Source organism: Pristiophorus japonicus, chromosome 16 (assembly GCF_044704955.1).
Source record: "Pristiophorus japonicus isolate sPriJap1 chromosome 16, sPriJap1.hap1, whole genome shotgun sequence".
Lineage (NCBI taxonomy): Eukaryota > Metazoa > Chordata > Chondrichthyes > Pristiophoridae > Pristiophorus > Pristiophorus japonicus.
The window spans coordinates 38,169,681-38,195,485 of NC_091992.1; the positions used below are offsets into that span (position 1 = coordinate 38,169,681).

The 25,805-nt window shown below is 44.3% G+C and overlaps 1 protein-coding gene across 2 annotated transcripts in view; it reads right to left on the minus strand.

The window, feature by feature from the left end:
* LOC139226452 (syntaxin-1A-like) overlaps nt 1-25,805 on the minus strand; it is a 227,531-nt gene that overhangs the window by 153,056 nt on the left and 48,670 nt on the right. For both annotated transcript variants that reach the window (XM_070857231.1, XM_070857230.1), the window contains exon 3: nt 9,197-9,296. In XM_070857231.1, the coding sequence (XP_070713332.1) occupies nt 9,197-9,296 (100 nt within the window). The remainder of the gene's footprint in view (nt 1-9,196; nt 9,297-25,805) is intronic.

A 25,805-nucleotide genomic window follows, 5' to 3' on the forward strand; every position in this document is an offset into this window, starting at 1 on the left:
TCCCTGAACACCACGGCGGGGCAAGTAAGGGCACAGAATATCAACTACCAAGACTGGCTCAGTAATACCAGTAGTGACCAAGCTGGCCGAGTTCTGAAAGACATAGCTAGCAGATTGGTTTTGCATCTGGAGGTGAAAGAACCAACATATGGAGTAACATACTTGACTTCGTCCTCTCCCGACTACTTTTTGTAGACATATCTGTCCATGAAACCATTGTTCGGAATGAACACTGCACAGTCCTTGTGAAGAGAAACTCTCATCTTCATAATGAGGATACCCTCCATTATGTAGTATAGCATTACCACCATGCTAAGTGGGTTGGACAGATCTAGCAGTCTAAATCTGAGTATCCATGAGGCGCTGAAGATCACTGACAGCAGACGAATTGTATATAACCCCAATCTACAATCTCATGGCCTGGCACAACACACATTCCTTCATCACCAGCAAGCTGGCAGGGGGACCAACCCTGGCTCAATGATGTAGAAGGGCCTTCCAGGAGCAGCACTATGCTTTCCTTATACTGATGCACTAACCTAGCATAATATTGGGCTAACTGCATGCTAAACACAAAAAGCAGCATGCTATAACAGAGATAAGCAATCTCAGGACCAACGATCAGAGCAAAGCTCTGTAGCTCTGCCATATGGCTAACTAAAGAAATAAAGGACGGTATCTAATTAAAAACAAGGGCATACAATGTGGCCAAAACTAGTGGGAGGACAGAAGATTGCAACGTGTTTAAAAGCCACCAAAGAATGACTAAAAAAATGATTAAGAAAGGGACGATAAGCTATGAAAGTAAACTAGCACGAAATATAAAAATAGATAGCAAGAGTTTTTATAGGTATATAAATAAGAAAAAAAAAAGTGGCTAGAGTAAATGTTGGTCCCTTGGAAGACGGGACCGGGGAATTAGTAATGGGGAACCTGGAAGTGGCAGAAACTCTGAACAAATATTTTGTATCAGTCCTTACAGTAGAGGACACTAATAATATTCCAACAGTGGATAGTCAAGGGGCTATGGGGGGTGGGGGGGGGGGGGGCAGAAGAACTTAACACAATCACAATCACTAAGGAGGTGGTACTCAGTAATATAATGGGACTAAAGGCAGATAAATCCCCTGGACTTGATGGCTTGCATCATAGGGTCTTAAGAGAAGTAGAGACAGGGTTTGTGGATGCATTGGTTGTAATTTACCAACATTCCCTGGATTCTGGGGAGGTCCCAGCAGATTGGAAAACTACAAATGTAATGCCCCTATTTAAAAAAAGGAGGCAGACAAAAAGCAGGAAACTATAGACCAGTTAGCCTAACATCTGTGGTTGGGAAGATGTTGGAGTCCATTATTAAAGAAGCAGTAGCAGGACATTTGGAAAAGCAAAATTCGATCAGGCAGAGTCAGCATGGATTTATGAAGGGGAAGTCATGTTTGACAAATTTGCTAGATTTATTTGAGGATGTAACGAACAGGGTGGATAAAGGGGAACCAGTGGATGTAGTGTATTTGGACTTCCAGAAGGCATTTGACAAGGTGTCACATAAAAGGTTACTGCACAAGATAAAAGTTCATGGGGTTGGGGGTAATATATTAACATGGATAGAGGATTGGCTAACGAAGAGTAGGGATAAATGGTTCATTCTTGGGTTGGCAATCAGTAACTAGTGGGGTGCCGCAGGGATCAGTGCTGGCACCCCAACTATTTACAATCTATATTAACGACTTGGAAGAAGGGACTGAGTGTAACGTAGCCAAGTTTGCTGATGAAACAAAGATGGGAGGAAAAGCAATGAGTGAGGAGGACACAAAAAATCTACAAAAAGACATAGACAGGCTAAGTGAGTGGTCAAAAATTTGACAGATGGAGTATAATGTTGGAAAGTGTGAGGTCATGCACTTTGGCAGAAAAAAAATCAAAGAGCAAGTTATTATTTAAATGGAGAAAGATTGCAAGGTGCCGCAGTACAGCGGGACCTGGGGGTACTTGTGCATGAAACACAAAAGGATAGTATGCAGGTACAGCAAGTGATCAGGAAGGCCAATGGAATCTTTATTGCAAAGGGGATGGAGTATAAAAGCAGGGATGTCTTGCTACAGCTATATAAGGTTTTGGTGAGGCCACACCTGAAATACTGCGTGCAGTTTTGGTTTCCATATTTAGGAAAGGATATACTTGCTTTGGAGGCAGTTCAGAGAAGGTTCACAAGGTTGATTTCAGAGATGAGGGGATTGACTTATGAGGAAAGGTTGAGCTGCTACTCATTGGAATTCAGATGAATGAGAGGTGATATTATCGAAACGTATAAGATTATGAGGGGGCTTGACAAGGAGGATATTTCCACTGATAGGGAATACTAGAACTAGAGGGCATAATCTTAGAATAAGGGGCCGCCTATTTAAAACTGAGATGAGGAGAAATTTCTTCTCAGAGGGTTGTGGATCTGTGGAATTCGCTGCCTCAGAGAGCTGTGAAAGCTGGGACATTGAATAAATTTAAGACAGAAATAGACAGTTTCTTGAACGATAAGGGAATAAGGGGTTATGGAGTGTGGGCAGGGATATGGACCCGAGTCCATGATCAGATCAACCATGATCATGTTAAATGGTGGAGCAGGCTCGAGGGACCGTATGGCCTTCTCCTGCTCCTATCTCTTATGTTCTTATATCAGATCAAGAGTATGGGTGGAAAATCAGTTACTAACAGGAGGAAAAATCTCCATGAGTACCTCTATCCTCAAGTCTGATGGGGTCCCATCATGAGTTAGAGACAAGACTGAGGCGTTAGCAAATGTCTTCGGCAAAATCAGAAGTGAATAGTCCCATTTGGTTCCCTCCAGAGACTCCCGCCATTATAGATGCCAGTGCCCAGCCAATTTAATTCACTCCAGACATGACAAAGTGGCTGTGTAGACAACACAGTTGATGTGGAAAATAACCCAGGCTTGTCCTATCCACAAAATGGAGCACAATCATAAGCCAGCCAACTACAGCCCTACCACGTCCGTCCTCTCAATCATCAGCAACAGTGCAAACAAGCAACACTATATACTATTAACCTGCTCTGTTTAGATTCCACCAGAATCACTTGGCTCCAGAGCTCATCACAGCCTTGATCCAGACATGGATACAAGAGCTGAATGACTGGTAAGATGCAAAATTAGCTGCTCTCGACATCAAAGTGACATCTGATCAATTATGACACCAAAGAGCTCTAGAAAAACTGAGGTTAATGGGGGTCAAGGACTTGGACAACATCCAGGCTTGGGCTGACAAGTAGCAGGTAACATTCACACCATACAAGTATTGACTATGTTCAACTACAAAATACTCAAGCACCTTCCCCTGACCTTCAATGGCACAGTCATCAAATTTCCTACGATCAACATCACAGAGGACACAATTGACAAGATGTTTAACTGAACCAGTCGTATCAACAATGTTGCTCCAAGAACAGGGCAGAGGTTGGGTACCCTGTAACAAATGACACAACGCGACCTCTCAAAGTCTCTCCACCATCTGCAAGGCTCAAATCAAGAGTGTGATGGAATATTAAGCACTCACTTGGATGGGTGCAGCTGCAACAGCGAAGAAGCTCAACACCATTCAGGACAGGACAACCTGCTTGACTGGCACCACTGCCACTGGATTCAATATCCGTGCCCTCCGTCATCATCAAACGATGGCTGCAGTCTGTACTATCTGCAGGATGCATTACTGCAACTAGCCAAGCTTATTGTAGCAGCACTTACCAGCCCTGTGATCTCTAACAGAGAAGGACAGGAGCAGCAAGATTTGGCGAACAACACTACTTGCAAGTTATGCCCTATAAATCACACAGCTTCCCAAATGGGATATAAGATGCATTTCATCATCGTCAAAGGGACAAATTCCTGGAATCTCCTACCTAACACCATCTTGGAAGTGCCATCATCTTTTTCCATTCTAAATACCGTGCTGGCGCAGAAATTTAAAGGGACCGAGCATTGAAATTGAACAGGTACGGTAACATAGCATTTATGTTACTGGACTAGTAATCCAGAGGCCTGGAGTCATAATCAAGAGACAAGAGTTCAAATCCCGCCATGGCAGTTGGAGAATTTAAATTCAGTTGATTAAGTAAATCGAGAATAAAAAGCTAGTATCAGTGATGGTGACCTTGAAACGACCGGATTGTCGTAAAAACCCAACTGTTCACTAATGTCCTTCAGGTAATGAAATTTGCCGCCCTTACCCGGTCTAGCCTTTTTGTGACCCCCAGATCCAAAGCAATGTGGTTGACTCTAAACTGCCCTCTGAAATGATCACAGCAAGCTACTCGGTCGTATCAAAAATAAACCTGCTACGAAGGACTGCAGTGGTTCAAGGCGGCGGCTCACCACCACCTCCTCAAGGGCAATTAGGGATGGGCAATAAATGCTGGCCTTGCCGGCGACGTCCACATCCCGTGAATGAATACATTTTTTAAAAACACAAGGACTGCAGCAGACGTAGGGTCATCAGTGCCTCAGCAGTGCTACTCGGAACAGGCAACAAAAAAAGCAACTTTGCCAATGTCGCTCAAAACCACAGAAGAAAGAAACAAAAATTAAATCCCCTCTCTGGTATGCGACACAGAAGAATTAATCTCGAATTGAAATGGCACATTTCATGTGTTTCAGTTTTGATATTTCCTGTCACACAAAACCGGAGCCAACAACAGTGCATCTACTGCCAGCACTTCTGCTTCATGACATCAGTGATGGCTGCACACCAGCTGCCATACGAGATGTCTGAACAAAGTATGGTGGGCATGACACTCCCCCGCCCAGTGTGGGGAGCACCTCCTTCGTGCATTTTTAACAATGCAGAGAGCTTGGAGCTGTCCTCATTCACTCACTGCCCTGTAATCACGTTTCTTGGCAAATGATGCTCTGACTATTAGGAATTCTATGTCATTGCAGCGGAGAACTGCAGAGGGGTTAATGTGACTGATATCAACAAAACCGGCATCAGAAGGCTTTTAATGATAGATTACAATGTTAATGCGGTCAGCATAACTAAAACAGCCTTAGCTCATAGGCATCCATTAACTGGACTTTACGGAGGGTACATCGCTGTTGCAGTCTACAGGCTTCAAATCACTGTGCAGAAAATATGAATGAAGCAAGGTGGCTGGCTGCCCATCCCCCACTCTCATGCCGCATTCTCCATTCACACCAGTAGTGCGGTCCCCATACGTGTTGTTAACCACTCTCCCCTTGTGTGCAGCCTGTGCTCTCTCACTGCAGGCGAGCTCAGACTGCAGCAGCTGCCATGCTTTGTTCTTGTAGCCTAACACCACATCTTTTTCAGCTCACTCACTGCCACTGCGGTGAAATCAGCAGGTGGTGATTACAGCACATCCTCTTTATTCTTCCCATCTGAGAAATATTTGTGCAGGAGATAATGATACCTCACCAGCTGCAAACAGAATTTAAGGTTTTTATGCCTGATGCAGCATCACTGCAGCAAACTCCACGTGTGCTGACCTTACTTGGGCTGCCAGGTATCCAGCATTCAGCTGGACAATCCGTGTGCATCTGTAGTTTTTTTTTAAAAAGAGAGCTATCTCTCTTTCAAAAATGTAGACCAGGCAGTTAAAAAGTCCTGCTTTTGTGGTTGTGATTAGTTTTGGTCTGGTTTTCGAGGCATACAATGTCTCGGCACCATGTTGGAGCAACTGTCCATGTCAGAGACAAACAGCCAGTCAATCCATCCTGGTGGATCTAGGTAGCTTAAGGCACACCCGCCAATGGTGGAGCATTTTAAATCGAGGATGATGTTCAAAAGGCCAGAATAAGTGAAGAGATCTAGGAGGATTACAGGGCTGGAGAAGATGAGAGAGATAAGGGGGGAGGCCATGGAGGGATTTGAAAGCAAGGACGAGATTTTAAAATCAAGGCGTTGCTTAATTGGGAGCCAATGTAGGTCAGCGAGCACAGTGGCGATGAGTGAGCAGGACTTGGGTGGGTTAGCACATAGGCGGCAGAGTTTTGAATGACCTCAAGTTTATAGAGGGTAGAACTAGTGAGGCCAGTCAGGTGTGCTTTGTAATAGTAAAGTCTAGAGTTGATAAAAGCATAGATGAGGGTTTCGGCAGAAGATAAGTTGAGGTAAGGGCATAGAAGGCCGATATTCCGAAGTTGGAAATGGACGGTTGTAGTGACAGGACGGATACGAGGTAGGAAGCTCAATTTATGATCAAATATGACACTATGTATGCGAACAGACTTGGTCAGCCTCAGACTGTTGCCAGAGTGAGAGATCGAATCAGTAGAAAGGGAATGGAGTTTGTGGCGTGAACTGAAGACAATGGCTTTGGACTTCCCGATATTTAATTGGAAGAAATTTCTACTGCTGCAGTGCTGCATATTGGACAAGCAGTCTGAAAGTATAGAGATACAGTGGAGGGTTCGAGAGAGGTGGAGGAGAGGTCAAACTGGGTATATGTGAAAATTCACGTTGTATTGCTGGATGATGTCACCGAGGGACAGCATGTAGGTGAGAAATAGAAAGGGGCCAAGGATAGATCCTTGGGGGACACCAGGAATGACAGTGCGGGGTCGGGAAGAAAAGCCATTGCCGGTGATTCTATCGTTCAGGCTGGAAAGATAGGAATGAAACCAGGTGAATGTAGGCCCATCCAGCTGGAGACGTTGGAGCAGAATTTTGTGGTCAACCTTGTCAAAGGCTATCAGTCAAACAGTATTTTCTTTCACAACTCCAATATTTTTATAACTAATCAACAAAAAAGTGCTGAAATAAAAAATGTTTTAATGCCTGTGCTTTTTCTCCTGTGTTGCTACCAGCATTCCTCAGTCTCGAGACCTGCAGTTGAGCAGAGCTTGCACCTCAGGTCAGTCAGGGGCAGACTGCCCAACATTTATTACTGCTGCTCTACCACAATGTGCTTCCTCTGTTCGACTGAATGGCTTCTAATGGATAACTACAGACGCAGCTAACAAGATAATTTCTTTCTCAGAACATTTTCACAGACATTGATCCTTTCTCAATGCTTTTAAATTTAAGGCACTGCTGATGAGGTTCTGCCCAAATTATACAAGCCGATCTAGGACACTAGCAAATGGTGACCAATAAAGCCCCAAAATCTAAAGACTCATGACCAAGCTTGACATGTGAAAACATAGGCTTTGTACCTTAAATTGCAGGTAAGCGCAATATTCCTTCACTTGTATTGGAATGAGAATATAAATACATGAAAACTAGAAGTGGAAAATCCAATGTTGACGGCATAAAATTGCTGGTATATTTCTAGGATGATTCAGGGGGCATGTGCCTGTGGGAAATTATGTATCCTGGATAATTTTAAGCACTTTCATACTTTACAATTAATAGATTGTTGAGACAAGAAAAATACTTGTTGTATTTTCAACAAACCAACCAGATCAAAGTCCTTCCTCCATCCCCAACCCCTCACCACCCCAGATTACAGAGATACTGCACTTCATCCAACTCTCCAGCCTTTCACAGAGGCAGTCCTTTCTCTAATCTTCCCAGTCCATACTGGCACTCCTCTCGCATCCAATCCAATCAAATTGGTGCTCATCTTTAAAACCCCTCGTTCAGCAGCCCATGCTGGTGCACTTCTTCCTCCCCCACTCCCAAAGTGTTGCTTCCCTCTTCTCACTAATGCCACACTCCCAGCTTTGGCCCCCCTTAACTGCCATCATTCCCTCCCATCCCTCCCCGCTCACTGCCATCCACACCTCCCTCTTTCACAGACATCCACTCGCTCCTTCCATTCCCTTTTGTCATGCACTCTCAATTCACCTCTGTGCCCCCCTTGGCGTCCATTTCCTTCCGCCTGCTACTCCCAGGTTGGTTCAAATGCACTGGATAGGTCCCACTTCTCTTCCCTCTACCTCCCACTACCAGTGGCCGGCTTTGCCGCCTCTGTATTCCGAAGGCAAGTACTCCCATTGTTGCGAGAATTCCTAACTACAGTGCACAGAACTCTGGCTCTTTAAGGTTGTGAGCAGTGTAAAGAGAAGAGGATGTCGTCCAACTGGACTTGGGTGGAGCGGGTGCCTGCTTGTGCTGACTTATGTCAGCAAACACTGACACATTGAACATGCCCATGTCCCTAAAACCATGACTGGTCAGCATGAAACATATATGCTTAATGAGGGCAAGTAAGGAGATTAAATAATTTTATTTGCCCCGAACTATATATCGACAGCTCCAGGTTATTTGTGTGTGTGACTGCTCCAATCATTTTGAGCCATGCCTCTTAGCCTGTCCAATTTTTGGACACTGTTAAAGAAGTAGATGAATGCAAATTGCCTGTCAAGAGCCCCAAAACTAAGAGCAGCCAGTGTTGAAAAGCCATCCTTAGCCAGTGAGATTCCCCTCAGTGAGCCAGCGAGACCGCCCTCAATGACCCCTCCCCCTTCAGTGACCTGGCGAGACCACCCTCAGTGCCCCCCCAGTGACCCCTTCCCACCAGTGCCCCCCCCTCAGTGACCCCACCCCCCAGTGACCCAGCGAGACCGTCCTCGGTGAGCTATCCCCCCCGCAGTGACCCAGCGAGACCATCCTCAGTGACCCCGCCCCCCTCCCCCCGCAGTGACCCAGCGAGACCGTCCCCAGTGACCTAACCCCCCCGCAGTGACCCAGCGAGACCGTCCTCAGTTACCCCGCCCCCCCGTGACCCAGCGAGACCGTCCTCAGTGACCCCCATGACCCAATGAGACCGTCCTCAGTGACCCCCTCCCCACAGTGAGACCATCCTCAGTGACACCCCCCCCCCTCCCCCAGTGACCCAGCGAGACCGCCCTCAGTGACCTCTCCCCCCGCCAGTGACCCAGCGAGACCGTCCTCAGTAACCCCCCCCCTCAGTGAGACCATCCTCAGTGACCGCCCCCCCCCCCGCCGACCCAGCGAGACCGCCTTCAGTGACCCACCTCCCCCAGTGACCCAGCAAGACCGTCCTCAGTAACCCCCCCCCAGTGATACCATCCTCAATGACCGCCCCCCCCCCCTGCCCCCAGTGACCCAGTGAGACCGTCCTCAGTAACCGCCCCCCCGCCCCCAGTGACCCAGTGAGACCGCCCTCAGTGACCCCCCCCTCCCCCCAGCGACACTGCCCTCAGTGAGCCGGCTGAACGTCCATCAATGACCTGGTCAGAATTTCTGGAATATCAGTTTCTTACTTTCATCCGGGTTTGGTGCAGCGAGGATTGCACTGTGTTTCCGTTTAACCTCTTCCACGTTCTCGGAGATCTTGTCTATGAATCCTCGGATTTCCTCAACCTGTTAATGATACGAGTTCAAAGTATTTAGAAATACATTCCCTTTAGTACGGACTTGAGACCAGAACAGAAGAGAAAGCAGACTTGCATTTAGTACATAACCCATTGCGCAATGCAATAAAACAAGGGCATTAAAATAAAGCGTGCAAAGCCTGCCAGTAACTACGCAGCGTCGTCAATTACAGAGGCTTAACGGCAAATGTAGGATCCCAAAATATGAGACGTGCTCATAAAACTCGAAGATGATGTTATTTCACCCAAGCATCTCACTTTGCCATTCCTCTATTAGAACATAGTTTATTTCTCATCTTTCCCAACCGATAACAATCCACTCTGGTTTTTTGGCTCCACTTCACTGCTGCCTTCATTATTTGAAAAAAGTGGAACACATCCCCTTTACTTTCCCATTTCCAATGAGATTTGAGTTACCCACTCAAACCCTACTCAGTGTAATAATCTGAAACCTGGAATCTCTGCTGTCACTCTGAACCCTTTCCAATACTTTGCTAGATGTTCAGATGTATAATTTACACTGTTAAATAATGCAGGCCGTGTACTCTCAGCGGTTCCAAGTGGAATATTAGTAATGCTCCCACGGATTTATACTCTTCACATCTACTTACACACCCAAAATTGCTTTTGTGGTTGTTATGCTCACTATAACTATGACTTCAACTATGATTTTTTTTAGATTCTTCGTATGTAACTTTCAATTTTATACTTTCAATTTTAGTTCCAAAACCATACAAATGTACATTTCTCAATATTAGCCCAGGTGCCAGAATTTAAAGGTGTGAAAATTATGAAGAACCTGCATAAAGCACTGGTTCGGCATCAATTGGAGTATTTTGTCCAATTCCAGTGAAGGCCTTAGAGAAGGCGCAGAAAATATTTGAGAATGATTCCAGTGATGAGGAACTTTAGTTACATGGATAGACTGGAGAAACTTGTGTTGTTCTCTTTAGAGCAGAGATTTAATAGAGGTGTTCAAAATCATGAGGGGTCTGGATAGAGTAGAGAGAGAGAAACTGTTCCCATTGGCAGAAGGGTCGAGAACCAGAGTACACAGATTTAAGTTGATTGGCAAAAGAACCAAAGGCAACATAAGAAAAAACTTACAGTTCGGATCTGGAATGCACTGTCTGAAAGGATGGCGGACAGGGCCGAATTAAGGGCCTGATGCAAACTGATCCAAATGGGCCTATAGTTATGTTTCTTCATGTTCATTACATTACGTATATGATTCTGATTCGGAGCATGAAAACATAGGCCAGTATATTCAACAATGAAAGCATATATTCTGGTTCTGGTAACATTGCAATACTAGATTCCTATGCATATATGCAAATTTCTCTCAATAACATGTGAATTCTATTCAGCCTATTTGGGAGGCCTTATATATTTTTTTCCTACATTTATTTGTTGGGCCTATGTTCTTTGGTGGAGCCCCATCCGTCACATGGTTAATCCGCCCCTGCTGGTGGAGGCAGGCTCAATCACGGCTTTCAAGAGGGAATTGGATAAGTATCTGAAAGAAAAACATTTGCAGGGCTACAGGGAAAGGGACGGGTGAGTGGGACTAGTTAAACTGGCTAACGAACAGAAAACAGAGAGTCGGGATAAATGGTTCATTCTCTGGTTGGCAACCAGTAACCAGTGGGGTGCCACAGGGGTCAGTGCTGGGACCCCAACTATTTACAATTTATATTAATGACTTGGAAGAAAGGACCGAGTGTAACATAGCCAAGTTTGCTGATGATACAAAGGTGGGAGGAAAAACAGTGTGTGAGGAGGACACACAAAATCTGCAAAAGGACATAGACAGGCTAAGTGAGTGGGCAAACATTTGGCAGATGGAGTATAATGTTGAAAAGTGTGAGGTCATGCACTTTGGCAGAAAAAAAATCAAAGAGCAAGTTATTATTTAAATGGAGAAAGATTGCAAAGTGCTGCAGTACAGCGGGACCTGGGGGGGGCGGTGGCGGGTACTTGTGCATGAAACACAAGATAGTATGCAGGTACAGCAAGCGACCAAGAAGGCCAATGGAATCTTAGCCTTTATTGCAAAGGGGATGGAGTACAAAAGCAGGGAAGTCTTGTTACAGCTATACAGGGTATTGGTGAGGCCACACCTGGAATATTGCGTGCAGTTTTGATTTCCATATTTACCAAAGGATATACTTGTTTTGGAGGCAGTTCAAAGAAGGTTTATTAGGTTCATTCCAGAGCTGAGGGGGTTGACTTATGAGGAAAGGTTGAGTAGGTTGTGCCTCTACTCACTGGAATTCAGAAGAACGAGAGGTGATCTTATCGAAACGTGTAAGATTACGAGGGTACTTGATAAGATGGATGCAGAGAGGATGTTTCCACTGATGGGAGAAACTAGAACTAGAGGGCCTCTTCTTAGAATAAGCCCATTTAAAACAGAGATGAGGAGAAATTTATTCTCTGAGGGTTGTAAATCTGTGGAATTCGCTGCCTCAGAGAGCTGTGGAAGCTGGGACATTGAATACATTTAAGACAGAAATAGACAGTTTCTTAAACGATAAGGGGCTATGGGGAGCGGGCAGGGAAGTGGAGCTGAGTCCATGATCAGATCAGCCATGATCTCATTGAATGGCGGAGCAGGCTCGAGGGGATGTATGGCTGACTCCTGTTCCTATGTGCTCTTAGCATGGGCTTTCTGGGCCAAATGGCCTTCTTCCTTGGTGTAGCCATTCTATGATTCTATGAATGATGCCTGCACATGAAGAAAGGGCAGTTAGTGCAGTGCCAGAAGTGTCCCTATGGAACTGTACCAGCAAGGGTCAGCACTTTTGGCTGGGACAGGGGTGGGACATACACACACAGAAACACACACACACACACGCTAACATCAATTATGACATGAACATGGTGATGATATGTGAGCTCACCTAACATTTCAAATGGAAAAGTTACTCAAAAACACAATTCTAAAATCATTTCCAATTCACCACTTTGAATCAAGTTTTATTGTTTCTGCCATCATACAATAGAAAACCAATGGCCCTGCTTTCTGAAAACAAAAGAAAGTAGAAAAAGCTTTCACTGATACAGGACTTTACTTGTTCTCAGGTTGTCGCAAGGCACTTTAGAGCCAAAGGATTACTTTTGAAGTGCAGTCAATATCAGCAAATGTGACAGCCAATTTGTGCGCAGCAAGGGCCCACAAATAGCAAATGAATGAATGACTTTGTAATTTATTTTTGGTGGCGTTTTGCTGAGGCAGGAATGTTGGACAGAACACTCTATTCTCTGTCAAATAATGCCGTGGAACCTTTTATGTCCAGGGATAAGATCTTGGTTTAACATTTCATCTGAAAGAATACAACTCCGACAATGGAAGACTACCTGAGCATTGCACTCTCAGGGATCTGAAGACATACGCTCCAAGGTCCCATTGTTCCTCTACATTCGCAGTGTCCTACCATTTAATGTGTATTTCCTTGCCTTGTTAGCCCTCCCCAAATGCATTACCTCATACTTCTCAGGATTGAATTCCATTTGCAACTGTCTGCCCACCTGACCAGTCCATTGATATCTTCCTGCAGTCGACAGCTCTCTTCTTCATTATCAACCACACAGCCAATTTTTGGATCACCTGCAAACTTCTTAAGCATTCAGATCTAAATCATTGTTATAAACCACAAAAGCAAGTGACCAAGTAATGAGTCCTGCGGAACCCCACTGAAAACATCCACTTATGTTGCCATTGAAATAACTCGGCATGTTAATGCTTTCCATACTTCTGTTTTATGACATCCATCTCCTTTATCCAGACATATCAATATGTTTTCCTCCCAGTAACCTACTATGCCAAACTCTCTCTAGTCTGAGTTATAAACCGAGATATGAATTGCATTTAGTCCTTAAACAACTACAACAACAATTTGCATTTATATACCAGCTTTAATGTGGAAAAATATCTCAAAATGGCTTAAAAATGGCTGCTGGATCAGAGAGGGACGCATCAAGAAGGATAACTAAAAGCAGTGGTGGAGGAGGAGGAATGGACATGAGTGGTGGTGGTGGAGCGGAACACCGTCCTGCTCCTCCAGCACCACTCATAACGATCACTCCTTCTCCATCATCATCATCACCACCACCACCCTCCTCCTCCTCCTCCAACCTGTGAAGAAGCAAAGGTATTTAGGGAGGAAATTCCAGAGCATTGGACTTAGATGGCTGAAGGCACAGTGAGCAAAGGGGGAAGGATGCACCAAAGGTCCGAGTTGGAGAAATGGAGAGTTCTCAGAGGGTTGTAGGGCTGGAGAAGTTTACAAAGATAGATTGGCAAAGCAATTAAGGGATTTAGAGACAAGGCTGAAAATTTTAAATTAGAGATGTTGGGGGACCAGGGGCCAATGTAGGTCAGCAAGAACAGGAGCGATGGGTGAACAGGACTTGATGTGGTATAGCATACGAATTTCATCTCTCTCCAAAACAGATACACCAGCTTGGGTACCATTGGGGGCGATGGCTCATCAGAGGAAGGCAGCAGCAGCCAAGTCCAGGGGTGGCAGGAAAAAAAAAGAATGGGAGAGCTATAGTGATAGGGGATTCGATTGTAAGGGGAATAGATAGGCATTTCTGCGGCCGCAAATGAGACTCCAGGATGGCATGTTGCCTCCTTGGTGCAAGGGTCAAGGATGTCTCGGAGAGGCTGCAGCGCATTCTGGAGGGGGAGGGTGAGCAGCCAGCTGTCGTGGTACATATAGGGACCAATGATATAGGTAAAAAACGGGATGAGGCCCTACAAGCTGAATTGAGGGAGCAAGGAGTTAAATTAAAAAGTAGGACCTCAAAAGTAGTAATCTCAGGATTGCTACCAGTGCCACGTGCTAGTCAGAGTAGGAATTGCAGGATAGCTCAGATGAATACGTGGCTTGAGGAATGGTGCAAGGGGAAGGGATTCAAATTCCTGGGACATTGGAACCGGTTCTGGGGGAGGTGGGACCAGTATAAACCGGGCGGTTTGCACCTGGGCACGACCAGAACCGGTGTCCTAGGCGGAGTGTTTGCTAGTGCTGTTGGGGAGGGTTTAAACTAAAATGGCAGGGGGATGGGAATCTATGCAGGGAGACAGAGGGAAGTAAAAAGGGGGCAGAAGCAAAAGGTAGGAAGGAGAAAAGCAAGAGTGGAGTGCAGAGAAATCAAGGACAAAAATCAAAAAGGGCCACATTACAACATAATTCTCAAAGGACAAAGAGCATTAAAAAAACAAGCCTGAAGGCTGAGTCTCAATGCGAGGAGCATTCGTGATAACATAGAAACATAGAAAGATAGAAAATAGGTGCAGGAGTAGGCCATTCAGCCCTTCTAGCCTGCACCACCATTCAATGAGTTCATGGCTGAACATGCACTTCAGTACCCCCTTCCTGCTTTCTCGCCATACCCCTTGATCCCCCTAGTAGTAAGGACTTCATCTAACTCCCTTTTGAATATACTTAGTGAATTGGCCTCAACAACTTTCTGTGGTAGAGAATTCCACAGGTTCACCACTCTCTGGGTGAAGAAGTTTCTCCTCATCTCGGTCCTAAATGGCTTACCCCTTATCCTTAGACTGTGACCCCTGGTTCTGGACTTCCCCAACATTGGGAACATTCTTCCTGCATCTAACCTGTCTAAACCCGTCAGAATTTTAAACGTTTCTATGAGGTCCCCTCTCATTCTTCTGAACTCCAGTGAATACAAGCCCAGTCGATCCAGTCTTTCTTGATATGTCAGTCCCACCATCCCAGGAATCAGTCTGGTGAATCTTCGCTGCACTCCCTCAATAGCAAGAATGTCCTTCCTCAAGTTAGGAGACTAAAACTGTACACAATACTCCAGGTGTGGCCTCACCAAAGCCCTGTACAACTGTAGCAACACCTCCCTGCCCCTGTACTCAAATCCCCTCGCTATGAAGGCCAACTTGCCAATCGCTTTCTTAACCGCCTGCTGTACCTGCATGCCAACCTTCAATGACTGATGTACCATGACACCCAGGTCTCGTTGCACCTCCCCTTTTCCTAATCTGTCACCATTCAGATAATAGTCTGTCTCTCTGTTTTTACCACCAAAGTGGATAACCTCACATTTATCCACATTATACTTCATCTGCCATGCATTTGCCCACTCACCTAACCTATCCAAGTCACTCTGCAGCCTCATAGCATCCTCCTCGCAGCTCACACTGCCACCCAACTTGGTGTCATCCGCAAATTTGGAGATACTACATTTAATCCCCTTGTCTAAATCATTAATGTACAAAGTAAACAGCTGGGGCCCCAGCACAGAACCTTGCGGTACCCCACTAGTCACTGCCTGCCATTCTGAAAAGTACCCATTTACTCCTACTCTTTGCTTCCTGTCTGACAACCAGTTCTCAATCCACATCAGCACACTACCCCCAATCCCATGTGCTTTAACTTTGCACATTAATCTCTTGTGTGGGACCTTGTCGAAAGCCTTCTGAAAGTCCAAATATACCACATCAACTGGTTCTCCCTTGTCCACTTTACTGGAAACATCCTCAAAAAATTCCAGAAGATTTGTCAAGCATGATTTCCCTTTCACAAATCCATGCTGACTTGGACCTATCATGTCACCATTTTCCAAATGCACTGCTATGACATCCTTAATAATTGATTCCATCATTTTACCCACTACTGAGGTCAGGCTGACCGGTCTATAATTCCCTGTTTTCTCTCTCCCTCCTTTTTTAAAAAAGTGGGGTTACATTGGCTACCCTCCAATCGATAGGAACTGATCCAGAGTCAATGGAATGTTGGAAAATGACTGTCAATGCATCCATTATTTCCAAGGCCACCTCCTTAAGTACTCTGGGATGCAGTCCATCAGGCCCTGGGGATTTATCGGCCTTCAATCCCATCAATTTCCCCAACACAATTTCCCGACTAATAAAGATTTCCCTCAGTTCCTCCTCCTTACTAGACCCTCTGACCCCTTTTATATCCGGAAGGTTGTTGGTGTCCTCCTTAGTGAATACCGAACCAAAGTACTTGTTCAATTGGTCTGCCATTTCTTTGTTCCCAGTTATGACTTCCCCTGATTCTGACTGCAGGGGACCTACGTTTGTCTTTACTAATAAGGTGGATGAATTGACTGCGCAGATAGCTGTTAACGGATATGATGTAATTGGGATTATGGAGACATGGCTCCAAGGTGACCAAGACTGGGAACTCAACATCCAGGGGTATTCAATATTCAGGAAGGACAGATAGGAAGGAAAAGGAAGTGGGGTAGCGTTACTGGTTAAAGAGGAGATTAACGCAATAGTAAGGAAGTACGTTAGCGTGGATGATATGGAATCTATATGGGTGGAGCTGCGAAACACCAAAGGGCAGAAAACGTTAGTGGGAGTTGTGTACAGACCACCAAAGAGTAGTAGGGAGGTTGGGGATGGCATCAAACAGGAAATTAGGGACACATGCAATAAGGGTACAGCAGTTATCATGGGTGACTTTAATCTTCATATTGATTGGGCTAACCAAACTGGTAGCAATATTGTGGAGGAGGATTTCCTGGAATGTATAAGGGATGATTTTCTCGACCAATATGTCGAGGAACCAACTAGAGAGCAGGCCATCCTAGACTGGGACTTGTGTAACGAGAGAAGATTAATTAGCAATCTGGTCGTGCGGGGCCCCTTGGGGAGGAGTGACCATAATATGGTAGAATTCTTCATTAAGATGGAGTGATTAGGGTCCTGAACTTAAAGAAAGGAAACTTTGATGGTATGAGACGTGAATTGGCTAGGACAGACTGGAGAATGATACTTAAAGGATTGACAGTGGATAGGCAATCGCAAACATTTAAATATCACATGGATGAACTACAACAATTGTACATCCCTGTGTGGCGCAAGAATAAAAAAGGGGAGATGGCTCAACCGTGGCTAACAAGGGAAATTAGGGAAAATGTTAAGTCCAAGGAAGAGGCATATAAATTGGCCAGAAAAAGCAGCAAACTTGAGGACTGGGAGAAATTTAGAATTCAGCAGAGGAGGACTAAGGGTTTAATTAGGAAGGGGAAAAGAGAGTATGAGAGTAAGCTTGCAGGGAACATAAAAACTGACTGCAAAAACTTCGATAGATATGAGAGGAGAAAAAGATTAGTGAAGGCTAATGTACGTCCCTTGCAGTCAGAATCAGGTGAATTCGTAATGGCGAACAAGGAAATGGCAAACCAATTGAACAAATACGTTGGTTCTATCTTCACTAAGGAAGACACAAATAACCTCCCGAAATTACTAGGGGACTGAGGATCTAGCGAGAAGGGGGAACTGAGGGAAATCCTTATTAGTCAGGAAATAGTGTTGGGGAAACTGAATGGACTGAAGGTCGATAAATCCCCAGGGCCTGATAGTCTGCATCCCAGCGTACTTAAGGAAGTGGCCCAAGAAATAGTAGATGCATTGGTGGTCATTTTCCAACATTCCATGGAATCTGGTTCAGTTCCTATGGATTGGAGGGTAGCTAATGTAAGCTCACTTTTAAAAAAAGGAGGGAGAGAAAACAGGGAATTATAGACCAGTTAACCTGACATTGGTGGTGGAGAAAATGCTGAAATCAATTATTAAAGATGTAATAGCAGCACATTTGGAAAGCAGTGACAGGATCAGTCTAAGTCAGCATGGAGTTATGAAAGGGAAATCATGCTTGACAATTCTTCTAAAATTTTTTGAGGATATAACTAGAGAGTGGATAAGGGAGAACCAGTGGATGTGGTGTATTTGGACTTTCAAAAGGCTTTTGACATGATCCCACACAGGAGATTAGTGTGCAAAATTAAGGCACGTGGTATTGGGGGTAAGGTATTGACGTGAATAGAGAACTAGTTGGCAGGCAGGAAGCAAAGAGTGGGAATAAACGGGTCCTTTTCAGAATAGCAGGCAGTGACTAGTGGGGTGCCACAGGGTTCAGTGCTGGGACCCCACCCAGCTATTTACAATATACATTAATAATTTAGATGAATGAAATTAAATTTAATATCTCCAAGTTTGCAGATGGGTGGCAGTGCGAGCTGCTCGGAGGATGCTCGGAGGCTGCAGGGGGTCTTGGACAGGTTCGGTGAATATATTGCATTTGGCCATGCATTTGCCCAATGTGGATAAGTGTGAGGTTATCCATTTTGGTGGCAAAAACAGGAAGGCAGATTATCATCTGAATGGCAGATTAGTAAAAGGGAGGTGCAACGAGACCTGGGTGTCACGGTACATCAGTCAGTGAAGATACGCATGCAGGTACAGCAGGCAGTAAAGAAAGCAAATAGCATGCTGGCCTTCATAGCGAGGGGATTTGAGTATAGGAGCAGGGAGGTCTCACTGCAGTTGTACAGGTCCTTGGTGAGACAACACCTTGAGTATTACGTGGAATTTTGATCTCCTAATCTGAGGAAGGACATTCTTGCTATTGAGGGAGTGCAGCGAAGGTTCACCAGACTGATTCCCAGGATAGCAGGACTGACATATGAAGAAAGACTGGATCGACTAGGCTTATATTCACTGGAATTTAGAAGAATGAGAGGGGATCTCATAGAAACATATAAAATTCTGATGGGATTGGACAGGTTAGATGCAGGAAGAATGTTCCCGATGGTGGGGAAGTCCAGAACCAGGGGTCATAGTCGAAGGATAAGGGGCAAGCCATTTCGGACCGAGATGAGGAGAAATTTCTTCACTCAGAGAATTGTGAACCTGTGAAATTCTCTACCACAGAAAGTTGTTGAGGCCAGTTCATTAGATATATTCAAAAGGGAGTTAGATATGGCCCTTACGGCTAAAGGGATCAAGAGGTGTGGAGAGAAAGCAGGAATGGGGTACTGAAGTTGCATGATCAGCCATGATCATATATTGAATGGTGGTGCAGGCTCGACGGGCCGAATGGCTACTCCTGCACCTATTTTCTATGTTTCTATGTTGCATAGCATAAATGATGATGGCTTTCCACCAAAAACTGACTTGTATGGTGCAGAGAAAATAATCACTGAAGGTATTGGAGTCATATCCCCATAACACCATCCGATATAACAAGGAAAAAACACTTATTTCTTGTTTCTAATGATGGATCTACTCGTTAAACACTCCTAGTCATGTATAGCACAGGTTAGATGCTGAGTAAAGGTCCCTCAGCACTGTCCCATCAAACATTCCTATGTCAGGTACAGCATGGATTAGCTACAGAGTTTGGAAGTGACAAAAGCACGGATTAGAGTTTCAGCAGCAGGTGGACTAAGACAGGGGCGGAAGTAGAAGTAGGTGGTCTAAATATTGAAAAAAGTCAGAAGCTCAGGTTGGGGTTGAATGGGATGCCAAAGTTGCAAACAGTTTGATTCAAACAGAGACAGTGGACCAATCCTGAACTCTCGGGAGTGTGAATCACACCCAGCCGGAGGGCTGAAACTTTCTTTTCCTAGGTGCAGGGATTCAGGATGAAATATGTTTGGGTTGTCTCAACTCACCGATTACTGGGCATGGGTCCAATGCAAAAAGGATCTCGTTTAATTCAGCAAAAATGTTCACTGGGTTGGTAATTGCAACACTCTTATGGCTATACTGTGGGAAAAATGAAATATTGCGTTGCTGTTGTTGAGGTTGGAGGAAAAGCACCCTGCTGTAGCAGTGTCGGGCGATCTTTACTCTGTAGCTAATCCATGCTGTACCTGACATAGGAATGTTTGATGGGACAGTGCTGAGGGACCTTTACTCAGCATCTACCCTGTGCTGTACATGACTAGGAGTGTTTAACGAGTAGATCCATCATTAGAAACAAGGAATAAGTGAAGTTTTTTCCTTGTTATATTGGATGGTGTTATGGGGATATGACTCCAATACCTTCAGTGATTATTTTCTCTGCACCACACAAGTCAGTTTTTGGTGGAAAGAATCTCTTGAATTTAAGGCTTTGGATTTTTTAAATCATACAAACTAAAACTGTGAATAAATTCAAAGGTGAGTAACATGAAGCAAAACCGGATATAAATGTAACCACGAGTAACAGAGTAGGTGCCAGGGATTCAAAGGCTGCAGCAGTAAAAGTGCTAAACTATCAGGCAGTGTGCATTGTGGGTGTTCGCTGCATCATGTGACATTCATCTGGAAAGTCTTCATTGCTGGAAACATTTGCTGCAATGCTGTATAGTGAAGGGGTGATCTGGTATCAGGACCAATCTGGAAGATCTCAGGTGATGGCACGATTTCACAGACGAAGCCTGGGATTAGCATCACTGAGTAAAAAATAAATAGCTGGATATTTTACTCCGATTCCGAATCACCCAATAATTCTGTGTCTGACACACAGCCTGGTGAATTCACGATCCCTAGACACCCTTTTGAGGAGCAATAACACACAGCCAGTCTGTACTCAGGACCAATATAATACAACCAGCCTGTACCTCGGAGTGATAAAACATAGCCAGACTGTTGCTTTTTATTAAGGTATTGTAGGCTTCTCATCTAGGGACAGGAAAAGCCACCTGCAGTGATGCACGACCCCAGAGGTTCTCATCTAGGGACAGGAAAAGTCATGTGCAATGATGAACTCCACAAAACCTTACTAATTCTCAGCAGTTAAGAAATGCGCAGTACAAAATGTGGCCGGAGGATGTTCCAATAACACCACCCAATAACAACACTTGGAAAGTACCTGAACTCTGCTCTCAACTGTTATGATGTTGTACTATGCCTACTATCACATTGACCCATGGCAACTCAATACAATACCCAGTATCACACTGACCCACGACAGCTCAATACAATACCCAGTATCACATTAACTCAATACAATACCCAGTCATGTCATAGGCAGTCCCTTGAAACGAGGATGACTTGCTTCCACGCCAAAGAAGGATGAGTTCATAGGTGTTTTAATGAAGGACCTAATATTCCAGGTCTTGAACTACATCCTGAAGGGTGGAAGATGCCTGTGGGTGGATTTTTTTTTAATGTGGGGTGGCCGTTGCACATCAGCCACCACACGGGCTTGGCAGAGCAAGATCTTGGTCCAGTGGCAAGGGTTAACCAGGATGATTGGAGATCTGCTCTGCTGCGTGGTGCCCCTGGGCCCTCGCCTCTTCTGGCCCCGAACTCGCGCCTCTCCTGGGCCCCGATCACGTCCCTCTACAATCTCTCACCGCTCCTTCGCCCCGACCTCATCAGTCCTGCTGTATCTGCCCATGCTCCAATCACCGACCTGGACCTTGATGATGTCCCTCTTCACAGCCGTCACCCTCCTGCACCAGCTCACGCTGTACCTTGCAGTGGTATGCCACCACACTGCCCATGGCCGCAGCTCGCCGCTCCATTTATGGCGCCGACCTGCCGCTGATGGTCTCTCGCAGGTCAGGGCCACGACGCAGCAGCCAATGTAGGTCAGCAAGCACAGGGGTGACGGGGACTTGGTGCAAGTTAGGACATGGGCACCCGAGTTTTGGATCACCTTCAGTTCACTGGCTGACATTTACACAGTAAAGATTAATACTAGTTCAGCTTTCCCGTGCGCAGTGACTAAAAGTCTGGGAGTATTTTATGTACCCAGCAAACTACAAGTAAGCGCCACTCAACCTGTACCCAGTACCACACTGGCATATGACGGCAGAATAGATCACGATGCCCTAGTTCAGTTTATTATAATACACAATATCATACTGATCGAGGGCCATTCAGTATAAAGACAGTGATTACTGGCAGTTCCGTATAAAAATAAATAGCTGGATGTTTTATTCTGCTCCTGAATCACTTAATTCTATACCTGACATGCAGCCTGGTGAATGCATAATCCGTAGACGCCCTATCGAGGGACAATATAACACATAGCCAGTCTGTAAGTAAAATAATAATGAAGAAAATAATGGCACTAAAGAGTGACAAATCCCCAGGACCAGATGGTTTCGATCTCAGGGTTTTAAAGGAAATAGGTGAGAACATTGCAGATGCCCTAACTATAATCTTCCAAAGGTCGCTTGATTTGGGAACTGTTCCTTTCAATTGGAAAATTGCACATGTCACTCTGCTATTTAAAAAATGTAAGTGAGAGAATCCAGGGAATGATAGACCAGTCAGCCTAACATCAGTGGTCAGGAAATTACTAGTCTTTAATTAAGGATAAAGTGACTAAATACCGTGAAAATTTTCAGCTGATCAGGGCGAGCCAGAATGGATTGGTAAAGGCAGGTCATGTCTGACGAACCTGATTGAATTTTTTGACTAAATGAGTGGGCAGGGAAATCCTATGGATTTCAAGAAGGCATTTGATAAAGTCCTTCATAAGAGACTCTTAGCTAAAGTTGAAGCTGATGGAATTGAAGGCAATTTATTGACCTGGTTAGGAAATTAGCTGAGTGGCAAGAGACAAGCGAGTCGGGATAATGGGCAGGTACTCTAGTTCGCAGGATGTGACGAGTGGTGTCCCGCAAGGACCTCTGTTTGGGCCTCAACTATTCACCGTATTCATTAACTTATTAACACCTATCCATTTTTGCCAATGACAAAGATGGGCAGCGTTATAAGTAGTGTAGATGGAAGAATTTAATTACAAAGAGATATTAACAGATTAAGTGAATGGGCAAAACAGTGGCAAATGCATTTCAATGTAGGCAAATGTGAGGTCAACCACTTTGGACCTAAAATTGGAGTATTTTCTAAATGGTGAAAAGCTGGAAGCAGTGGAGGTTCAAAGAAAATTGGGGGGTCCATGTACAAAGTATAAAATGGCATGGATAGATACAGAAAATAATCAAAAAGGCTAATGGAATGCTGGTCTTTATATCTAGAGGACTAGAATACAATACAATAGAGGAACTGAAAGAAATTAGTATGAGTAAAAAAAAAGGTACTGAAGAAATTAATGGGACTGAAAGCCAATTAATTCCCTGGATCTGATGGCATACATCCTAGGGTTTTGAAAAAGAGGTGGCTATAGAGATAATGGATGCAGTGGTTGTCATCTTCGAAAATTCCATAGATTCTAGAATGGTTCCTGCAGATTGGAAGGTAGCTAACGTAACCCCGCTATTTAAGAAAGTAGGGAGAGAAAATGGGGAACAACAAACCAGTTCACCGGACATTAGTAGAAAAAATGCTAGAATCTATTATTAAGGATGTGGTAACAGGGCATTTAGAAAATAATAATAGGATTGGGCAGAGTTAACATGGATTTATGAAAGGGAAATCATGTTTGGCAAATCTGTTAGTATTTTTTTGTGGTTGTAATTAGTAGAATAGATAAGGGGGAACCAGTGGATGTGGCGTATTTGGATTTTTAGAAGGCATTTGATAAGGTGCCACACAAAAGGTTATTGAACAAAATTAGGACTCATGGGATTGGGGTTAATATACCAGCATGGTTTGAGGATTGGTTAATGGACAGAAAACACAAAGAATAAACAGGTCATTTCAGGTTGGCAGGCTGTACTTAGTGGGGTACTGCAAGGATCGGTGCTTGGGCCTCAGCTATTCACATCTAGATCAATGATTTGGATGAGGGGACCAAATGTAATATATCCAAGTTTGCTGATGATACAAAAGCTAAGTGGGAATGCAAGTTGTGAGGAGGATGCAGAGAGCCTTAAAGGGGACATAGATAGGCTGTGAGTGGGCAAGAACATGGCAAATGGAATATAATGGACAAATATGAAGTTATCCACTTTGGTAGAAAAAAAATAGAAAAGCATAGTATTTTTTTTAAATGGTGAGAGATTGGGAAATGTTGGTGTTCAGAGGGACCTGGGAGTCCTTGTACACAAAATCACAAAGTTAACATGAAGGTACAACAAGCAACTAAGAAAGCAAATGTTGGCCTTTATTACAAAGAGGATTTGAGTATAAGAGTAAAGATGTTTTACTGCAATTATATAGAGCCCTGGTGAAACCGCACCTGGAAGTATTGTGCACAGTTTTGGTCTGCTTATCTAAAGAAAGACATGCTTGCCATAGAGGGAGTACAACGAAGGTTCACCAGATTGATTCCTGGGATGAGGGAGATTGTCCTATGAAGAGAGATTGAGGAGACTAGGCCTATATTCTCTAGAATTTATAAGAATGAGAGGTGATCTCATTGAAACATACAAAATTCTTACAGGGCTCAACAGGGTAGATGCAGGGAGGATGGTTCCCCTGGCTGGGGAGTCTAGAACCAAGGGTCAGTGTCTCAGAATAAGGGGTCGGCCATTTAGGACTGAGATGAGGAGAAATTTCTTCATGCAGAGGTTTGTGAATCTTTGGAATTCTCTACACCCAAGGTCTGTGGAAGCTCAGTCATTGAATATATTCGAGAGAGAGATCGATAGATTTTTGAATATTAAGGGAATCAAGGGATATGGAGATAGTGCAGTCATGTGGAGTTGAAGTAGAAAATCAACCATAATCTTATTGAATGGTGGAGCAGGCTCGAGGGGCCAAACAGCCTACTCCTGCTCCTATTTCTTATGTTCTTATAATTCAAGGAGGTAGAAGTTATGCTACAGCTATACAAAGCCCTGGTTAGACTACACCTAGAGTATTGAGCGCAGTTCTGGGCACCACACCTTAGGAAGGATATTGTGGCCTTGGAGGGAGCGCAGTGTAGATTTACCAGAATGACCCCTGGACTCCAATGGTTAAATTACAAGGAGAGATTACATAAACTAGGAATTTAGGAAGTTAAGGGGTGATTTAATCAAAGTTATCAAGACATTAAGGGGAACTGATAGAGAGAAACTATTTCCACTGGTTGAGGAGTCTAAGATTAGAGAGCATAGTTGAAAAATTAGAGCCAGGCCTTTCAAGAATGAAGTTAGGAAACATTTCTGTACAGAAAGGGTAGAAATTTGAAACTTTCTTCCACAAATGGATATTGATGCTAGATCAATTGCTAACTTTAAATCTGAGATTGATAGATTATAACCAAAGGTATGAAGGGATTATGGGGCAATGGTGGGGAAATGGCATGTATATATAGTTAGGTTACGGATCAGCCATTGAATAGTGGAACTGGCTCAAGGGGCCAAATGGTCTACTCCTGTTCCTACTACAGTAACACACTGATCATGGGCAGTTTTGTATAATGCATTGTATCATAGTGATCTAGGGCAGTTCTGTGTAAGATACCAACCAGATAGTACACTGATTAGATTATTTTGTCTGCAGTCACACTGGTATTTTGGCTGGGAGCAACATTCCTGCTAAGCTGCGTGACTGCACGGGCCGTTCACCAGCTTCTACATGGAAGGAACCGTACTTTCACGGGAAGCTAAAGGGACCATGCAAAAAAAAATTAGCTGAGAGTTGATCACTGTTATTTAATCATGAAGCAAAGATATTTTTCTTAACTCTGAATAAATTTCTTTGTTGGCTTTCTATAGTGCAGGTTTTGATATTTTCTTCTTGCACTTGCTCTGAATCAAGCTTGTCCATACATGTGAACCATCAGCTTAACCTTTGTGTCAGCTTCAGAGTTCCAGAAGAAAAAAGGTTTTTTGACATATGGAATTTGTCCATATAATCCAACCC